This window comes from Podarcis melisellensis, assembly GCF_964234715.1.
Source record: "Podarcis melisellensis genome assembly, chromosome: 2".
Lineage (NCBI taxonomy): Eukaryota > Metazoa > Chordata > Lepidosauria > Squamata > Lacertidae > Podarcis > Podarcis melisellensis.
The window spans coordinates 67,753,598-67,762,054 of record NC_138529.1 but is presented as its reverse complement, the minus strand read 5'-3'; the positions used below and the strand labels follow the sequence as shown (position 1 = coordinate 67,762,054).

The 8,457-nt window shown below is 51.0% G+C and overlaps 1 protein-coding gene across 1 annotated transcript; it reads left to right on the top strand.

Moving 5' to 3' along the window:
- Positions 1–259: 259 nt before the first annotated feature.
- On the top strand, positions 260–2,683 carry LOC309364143 (alpha-2Da adrenergic receptor-like). The gene has a single exon (XM_081900919.1). The coding sequence runs from the start codon at positions 818–820 to the stop codon at positions 2,021–2,023; it is 1,206 nt and encodes a 401-aa protein (XP_081757045.1). The 5' UTR covers positions 260–817; the 3' UTR covers positions 2,024–2,683.
- The last annotated feature ends 5,774 nt before the right edge of the window (positions 2,684–8,457 follow it).

The following is an 8,457-nucleotide window of genomic DNA, read 5'->3' as shown; positions in this document are numbered from 1 at the left end:
TGGATATATGCCTGAGTTTAAAAAGTTTAGGATCTGGGTTGTAAGCAGCTAGGCACAGCCCTTCCCCAGCCCTTTCCTCCTTGTGTGTGTGCACGCCTGCCAGGTGCTCTGAGCCTGGGTGAGGGAGGCAAGCTCCCCCTCCTGGGCTCTTAGTGTTGGCAGCAAGCAGCCTCTCCCACCAGCTGGAGCTGGCTGGGCGCCTGTAGGCCAGCCAGCCAGCACTGCCTGCCCCTCCCTTCCCTCCCCCCAAGGGATCTGCTCAGAGGCCGGATGCAAAGAGGCTCAGAGCTGGAGCAGCTCTGCCGGGCTTCACACCACTGCAGGGAGAGGGAAGAATCAGCAGGCAAGAAGAAAGGGGTGTACTCTGCACATACCCACCGCTTTGCCTTGGACATGCTTAGTATCAAGTGGAAGCCAAGGGATTGAGGCCATCTGTGGACTGTTCTCTGAGGGAACTGTGCATCTTCTAGATCTGCTGCCTGGGGGCACTAGATTTACCTATCTGCCCCGAACTGCGCTGAAATCCACTATAGTGTTCCATGGGACATCACACTTTGAGATCTACCATGCCTCACTGGAACTTGTCGTTTTGCTTCAGTGTCTGATGTGCTGCGCTAGGATCTGTTGGGCCTCCCCACTGCTGTGCTGTTGATCCCCACAAGGTAGGATGGTGCCAGGTGAGAGGAAGGCTGCTAGGCTCATCCTCTTCTGGACCTGTGACCATGAAACAAAGCCTTGTGAGTAGGCCCGGGTGAGACTTGGGAACCTGTGAACCTTGCACAGGTAGCTTTGGGCACTCCCATGGCCTGGTCTGGGGATGCATGGTATGGAGCCACAGCAAAATGGATCTGGCAATCAGAGTGACCAGGCACCCGCTGAGCTCCCGCACTCGCCTCTTGGCATGGCACTTATCCTGGTGGCCGTGCTGGTCATGGCACTTGTGACCCTACTGGGGAATGTGTTGGTAGTGCTGGCTGTGTACACCAGCCGGGCCCTTCGGGCCCCGCAGAACCTCTTCCTGGTGTCTCTGGCTGTGGCAGACATCCTGGTGGCCACCCTTGTCATCCCCTTTTCCTTGGCCAATGAGGTCATGGGCTACTGGTGCTTTGGCGGCTTTTGGTGCAGCCTCTACCTGTCGCTGGACGTTCTCTTCTGCACCGCCTCCATCATGCACCTCTGTGCCATCAGCCTGGATCGGTACTGGGCCGTCACCCGCGCTGCCCGGTACAACCTTAAAAGGAGTCCCCGGAGGGTCAAGTGCATGATTGGGGCTGTCTGGGCCATTTCTGCCTTGGTGTCCTTGCCACCGCTTTTCAAGTCAACGCACCAGGACCAGCTGTGCTTGCTGCACGACGACACCTGGTACGTGCTGGCCTCTTGCACTGCCTCCTTCTATGCCCCCTGCCTCATCATGGTTGCTGTCTACTGCCGGATCTACCATGTGGCCAGGCACAGGAACTCGGTGGTCATTGCTGCGAGACGTGTCTCCTACCCCAACCTTATCACTGCAGCCAAGTGCGACGCCCGCAGAGTGAGCACTCAGCACCCTGGGGAAGCGCAGAATGCAGGCTCGGAGCACGGCCAGCTTCCCCACCCCCAGCCTAGCTTGCCCCGGCTCTCTCGGCAGTGGAGGGCAGAAGAGATTGGCAACAGTGCCAGGTCACAGAGGACCCCCAGGCTTTCCTGGTCAGTTCCCTCTAGCCGGCAGCAGCGCAGGAGCAGGGACATGTCCGTCTCCACCAACCGGCTGGTGCAGGCAAGAGAACGCCGGTTCACCTTTGTCCTGGCTTTCATCATTGGGGCTTTCGTACTCTGCTGGTTCCCGTTCTTCTTCACGTACAGCCTCGAGTCTGTGCTCGGGGAAGGCTGCTGCATCTCCAAGCCTCTCTTCAAGTTCTTCTTCTGGATTGGCTACTGCAACAGCAGCTTCAACCCCATCATCTACACCGTCTTCAACCGGGATTTCCGGAGGGCCTTCCAGCAACTTCTCTCCCGTGCCGACCCACTTACATGCAGGATGTGAGGACTCTTCTGCTAGAGGGCTGTTTGGAGAGGTGGAGAGAGGTGTTGGCGTGCAGGCTGGGGTTCTGGGCCTGTGTACGAAACAGCATCCTGAGGCAACAGGTTGAGGCTGATGAGCAGGATAATATCGCTGCTGGTTTTGTGCTGAAAAAGCTCCTGTTAAAGTGGTAAATCTGTGGCATGAGTGGCACAGGCAGCCAGACATTTGTGACATGAAGGGCTGGTGGGCCTGGTTATGGCACAGAGAGTCAGCCTTACACATGCCCTGCCTACCTCTCCTGTACTGTGCTGCTAGCCTGCTTACCAGTCCAATAGGCCAGAGGCCAAGCACTGGTGCATTGAGGGACAGGGGTAGACTGCTTATGGGGCAGTGGAGTAGTGGTAACTTCTGAAGTGCAGGTGTGCTGTTCCTGGCAACCCCTCACAGCCATGCACAACACTGTATAACAGAAATTAATTTTTGGTCGAGGCTGACATTTTGGCCTCAGTACCTCGCCAGCTTCTTCAACCTCTCCATCTGCTCCTTCGTTTAAGATATCCAGTCTGATGAAGGGTTCTAGTGGACTCAAGAGCTTGCTTATCATCTTGTGACATTTGGTTGGTTATTTAAAAAAGGGACTTCGACTTTTTTCAAAAATAAAAGTGTTGGCTTAACTCTTAATCATGCATTTGAAATGAAATCTACCTCTTCCTCTGCTTGGTTTATTTAGTAGGTAGCTGCATTTTGTGGGAGGCAGGGGGAGTGTACACAGAAGATTGGCAAATGGCACCCCAGTGATGACATCATCATTCTGGCAATGGCATAAGGGGTGTAGACTTCATATTTGCCAATCCCTGCTGCACTGCTCAGAAACAGTGGTACTACTACTTTCAACTTACCTTATGGCAGACCTGCTAAAACATTTGCCCATCATCACAGTAAATTAAGCAGATGTGAGCTCTGCATTCTGCTACCTTGGTTTAGGACTGCCAAGTTACAGATCCCAACAACCATAGAGTTGTTCATGAATCCCTGAAATACGCTCTCTATTCCCAAAAGAGTTCTAGCCCACAAAAGCTTTGCTGTGCGCCTTTCTCCCAGCTGCTCTGCGGAGAGGAAAAGGGTAAGGTCTGCCTTGGAGGAGATTCCATGAGGTGACTTGCTTCTGTATTGGGGATGGAGACATACAACGGATCCCTCTCAAATGCTTTTCCTGCCTCAGGTCAGTGACATTTTGAGGGAATCATGGGCATAAGTAATAACGTAAAAATGGCCTTTCTGAATCAGGCTAAATATCCATTTAGTGCAGGGGGTAGATAGCGTTTGTTCTGCCACGGCCACGTTCCCTCAGGGGTAATCCGTTGGGGACTGCGTGTCAGTGGTAGGCAGGACCAGAGTGAAATGTGGATGGGGCCATCTCTCTCTCTTTCACCTCTTTCCATCTCCTCCCAGCCTAATCAGGGGCCTGTTGAGGAAGGGATAGATAGCCCATGCAGGAGTTCACAATGGGTCATTTGCAGAGGGCTTTTGAAATTAGACTGAGCCCCCGCCGCTGCCATTTTCCTAGATCGCCCACCCTTGATTTAGTGGACCAGTCCTCTTGTCTGTAAACCTTGGCCATCCAGATGCCCTTGAGAAGCTTGCAAACAGGCCATGATGGCGATAGCCCAGCCCATTTGGCCTCAGTATCTAGTAGCCAGAGGCATTACCACTGCCTCTGAATGTTTCTCTGTCACCTTTGGGCCTGAGAGGCTGGGGTTTGGGCCTACACCTTCCCCAGAGAGAGCAGCAATAAAGAGACGTCAGGCAAAGTCACTGGTCACCATGTACTGGAGCTGAAGTACTTGAGCAAAGGATCAGCATGTTCTAGTTCACTCTCCCCTCTCTGTGTCCCCCCCCCCTCCAAGAGTGACTTTGCAGAAAAGAAGACTTTTCTCTCAGTTGTGCACAGTGCGGAGTTTCCTTCCAGCAAGGTCAAGGTTGGTGCTGGTGGGACCCATGGAATTGCTGTGTCTCCTCCGCCTGCCCCCTTTGTTCAGCAATCACATGTTTTAGTTTCGGGATGTCTGCCTCTGCCTCAGTTAGTCTGTTTTGCTGATCCGAGGGGAGCTGGGCAAAGCCAAGAGGGAGGCCGGATGCTGAATCAGCCATCTGGCTCTGGGAAACAGATATTTACGGTACCCCTGATCCCACTGCTGGTCAGATGCCAGCCACTGAAAAGTGGGTTTCCACTGGCCAGCCACAGGGAGCAAAGCTCTGGGGATATTTGGCTTTGAGGGGGTGAAATCCCTTGTTTCCTGCATGAAATGACAGTTATTGGGTGTTTCCTCCACTATTTAGAGTTGTAGTCAGGAGAGGATCCAGTATTTCAGGTTGGGGAAAACGTTGTTGGTGGGGGTTTTTTGTGATTCCCCTTAACTGGGTGCCTGGTGTGTATTTGAAAGTTTTACATGTGTAAATTGCTTTCCTATCAATCTGCCTCTTCCATGTTTTCAAGTGATCTTATGATTGGCTAACGTAAGAACCAAGCCTCAAATTCCCAGCAGATATGAATTAACAATGATGAACACCGCTCTGTTACCACACATACATACAATCAATGCGGGAATGGGACTGCATAGTTAGTCCCCCTAACTTTACCTATTATCTAACTATACAGACAAACAAATTAATAGCTCACACAAAAACATCTTCCCAGAAAACAGCAACTCAAGGGTGGTGGCAAGGCAGGAAGGTTTCCATGGAGACAGGCCCTATTAATCCTGTTAGTAATCTACCCCAGTTCCAGCAGCTTAGAAGGGGGCAGCTGGTGTCTGGCTGTTATCAGCTTGGCACTTTCCCCCCTGACAGAGCCTTGGTGGGTTCTGTTCTCATGTACTGACTGCCCACTTGGGTACCACGGTGCAGAAAGGCCTAATAATAAAATGTTTGTCTCTAAAACTGCAATGTACCTGGCACCATGGGTTAGCCTCCCCATTTTACATCAGTTTATCTGTCGCAAGCATCTTCCATGTGCACAGATCAAAATTTCCTGATGTTTCTGGTCTACCTATCAGGACACAGGAGTAGATTGGAAATATTTCCCATTTTTCATCTTTCACTTCCACCTTCCAAGCGGTGCTGAAAGGTGCCAGTGGCTCATCTTCTGCGTATATGTTGGACATGCAACGTCCCCCAAGTGTCAAAGCTCTGCCCTAGATACGGGCCAAACCCATGTAGCCATACCTGAAGGATCTTCTTTCCCAATTAACCCCCCGCCCTGATTCCACAGGGTTGGAAAATGGGGATTGTTCCTTGTACTGAACATCATGGGTGATCCTTTCGAGGCATTTTGGGCATCTTCACAAGCATGTCCTATGAAGCAGGTCACACCGCAACAGAAGGCAAATAAGGTAGAGTGTGATGCTGGCATTCAAAAAATTGCTTTGACTTTTTACACTCATTTTAGATTACCACCAATAAAGCAGGCAATGCAGCAGCTATAGCTTCCCTTGACCGTTCGTACTCTAAGCAACCATCCACCACAACCACCTGCGTAACAAGCAAAGATTCCAGGTGTGCTGCACAGCAGGTTAGTTGATGTGGGGAGACCCCCCTCTCAGACTCACTGATGTGGTCCAAAGGAAAGCACAGCAATACATTTGGCACCAGCTTGGCTGCAGGAGTTTCTGGAAGGAGGCATACAAGGCTCCATCCAACCGCCTTAGGGACTCCACTCTGAATTTGTGTAGGTTTGCTCCTCAGCCTTTCCTTCTCTTGAAGATATTCCACAAGGCAGTGGAGGTTTAGGAACAGAATTTTCCGTTTCCTAGATGGGCTGTCTTCCCAGATTGATGAGCCCCATCTGCCTCTTGCTTCCCTCTACTACAGCATGTGCAGAAACCGCCTTCTTGATTGTTGTTCCCACTATTGGTCTCGTTCACTCAATTTGCTAGAGGCTGTCTTTGTATGTAGGAACTTAACTCACCAAGGTTTTGAGACCCATCGGCTACCCTCACCTGTTTTAGCTAACCAGTCAAAGCTATTTCCCAGGGTGTGATCGCTGTCACATGCTGACTGCTTCTAGGAGCCACAGTGCAGGGTGGGGACCAAAGATGGACGAACTACCCCAGAAAGAGCACAACGTGCCTCCCACCAGCAATGGCTGCCTGTTCTATTTTTCCCTCTCCGAGGATATTTATGTATCTTTCTGTTGCAGGAAGTTCTGTCACTGAAGAAAAAATAGATCCAGACCAACTGCTCTGCTCTGAGGGTTTTGAGTGCCCCTCAAAAGCAGTGTTTGGCCAAGATCTGCTTCCTCTTTGAAGCCTGGTGTGTTGGGAATAAATGACCCTACATCCCAGGCGATAGGGGAGGGCCTCAATGGGGTTGCATTCAAATTCTTGTGTCAGTAAGCCCCTCCCACTCTGCATATCGGAGCGGCAGCCAGCTGCCCTAGGGGACAATAGGACTGGAAATGGCTTTGATGTCTGAATGGAGGGATGGGCCCCCAGGGAGCTGTATAGTTAATGATTGTGCAAGGAGGTAGGAAGAGCAATATGTTCTCAGGATGTTTCTTGGATGCCCCTTGACCCTCTTGTTATTCTCACACCCCCTCCTTACTCTCTGCAATTTCCCTGTAGAGGTGTCAGTTTGGAGAAAAGGATGTCCTGAGATGAGCCTTCCTCTGTCTCAAAGCTGGAGACAGGAAAATTTCACTGCACTAACTGAGCTCTTCTTTGGACTTCATTCCCAGGCAGAGGTGGATTTAGGGGATCGCGACTGGTTGCACTGCATTGGGCACTGAGCCTAGGGGATGCTACAGGGTACCATAAATGTGACATAGTGAATTGAGCAGAACGGAAGGCGAGAGGCAAAGGGCGCTGAATTCTGGCCTGACACAGGGTGCCACTGAAATTCGAAAGACCCAAGTCTAGCCCAGAATTATGTTTCCAAAAGTTCTGAAAGTTTAATGCCCCCATTTGGGATGGGGGAGAAACTGGATTCAGTTTGCACTTAAAGGTGAACCTATCAGATGTGCACTTTCTGAAGCAGTTCACACACCGGAAGAAAATTCACACTTCTCCAAATTTTGCAGTGCTGTTCTTTAGCCAAGTAGTGTGTAAAGAAATGCATGTACTAGGGTGATATGTGAACAAAAATGCTTGCATTAATGAAAATAACTTATAAAAATGCACTGTAGTAGGCAGTGTTATTTTTTTAGAAAAAGAGGTGCCAGAACTCACCACGAACTCCTTCCTCATTCTCTTAGAATGGCAATAGCGCCCACCTGAGAGGAGCAGGTCAAGTCCAGAGCAAAACTCCTTTTCAGAAGGGTAATTGCAACATCAAAGGTGGATATAGGGGAGCGCAACCTGTTTGGTCGCACTGGGTGCAGGGCTTCATGGGCACCACAACTATGAAGTCCAACGGAAGGCGGGGGGGGGAGGATTTTGGTGTTGCATTTTGCTGCTGAACGTGCAAAGGGACAGGCTGTAGTACAGATGTTACTAATCATCTTTGGCCATTCACCATGCTTGCTGGGGCTGATGGGAATTGTTGTGCAGCAACATCCGGAAGGCCAAATGTTCCGTACACCTACTGTAGCAGCTTTGCCACGGATGCGGTATGTCCCTATTTGTACAGGTGTGACAAAAGGTAACCCAAAACTGAGGGCTCATCCACATTTCCACTTTCCCTGGGGAAACCTGGTGCTTGCTGTCAAGTCAGAGCAACCATCAATCATGTTTTCTCTGCCCTAATTTAGAGCTAAAGAGCAGTTTATGGGGGGAAAGTGGCAGGGCAAATGCAAAACCACTCACCTAGAAAGCCTAGAAAGCACAGGAGAAGCTGAAAACTACTTGGACCCGTGCTTTCTAGGCACAGGACCAGCGGAAGTGTGGACTCTGAGGGAGCAGGAGAACCTGTTTGTGCAAAATTTCCATCCTGGCTCAGCAGATGAATGTAGCCAAGCTGCAACTAAGGCCTTGGAGATGGGGGAAGGTGGGGGGCGCTGAGAGGATTAGGGGACAGAGGAGGGTGAGTCTGCTCATGAGCTAGGATGGGAATCTCAAGCCAGGCTGGCCGGGCTGCTTGGCTCAGACATGCAGAGGCCAGAGGCTGACTAATTTCCCCAGCTTTGTGGCTCAAAATAGAAAAACTTGAAACATTGACCCTTCACCCATCTAAAAACAGCTGTTGGCGCCATGGGAGCTGGATTCCACAAGGCCCAGGGCCCAGCTCCAAACTTCTGCACTCCCTTTAGCTTCCAAGCCCAGTGATGCTGTGCGATAAGGAGCCAGGCCCAGAACCATCAGGCACCAGTTCTCAAGGAGACGTTGGGCCAAACATCCATCATAGCTGTGGTCTGGCACAGGCTCGTAGGGGGGGGAGCGGGTTTGATGGTCTCCACTCTCTTCCTGTGGCTCTGAATAGAATCTGCAGCCAGCATTCCTCGGTAACATTTCCAGCGCTCA

Bases quoted from the DNA above. Each gene is read 5' to 3' on its own strand.
- LOC309364143 (XM_081900919.1), top strand. From the start codon at position 818: ATGCATGGTATGGAGCCACAGCAAAATGGATCTGGCAATCAGAGTGAC.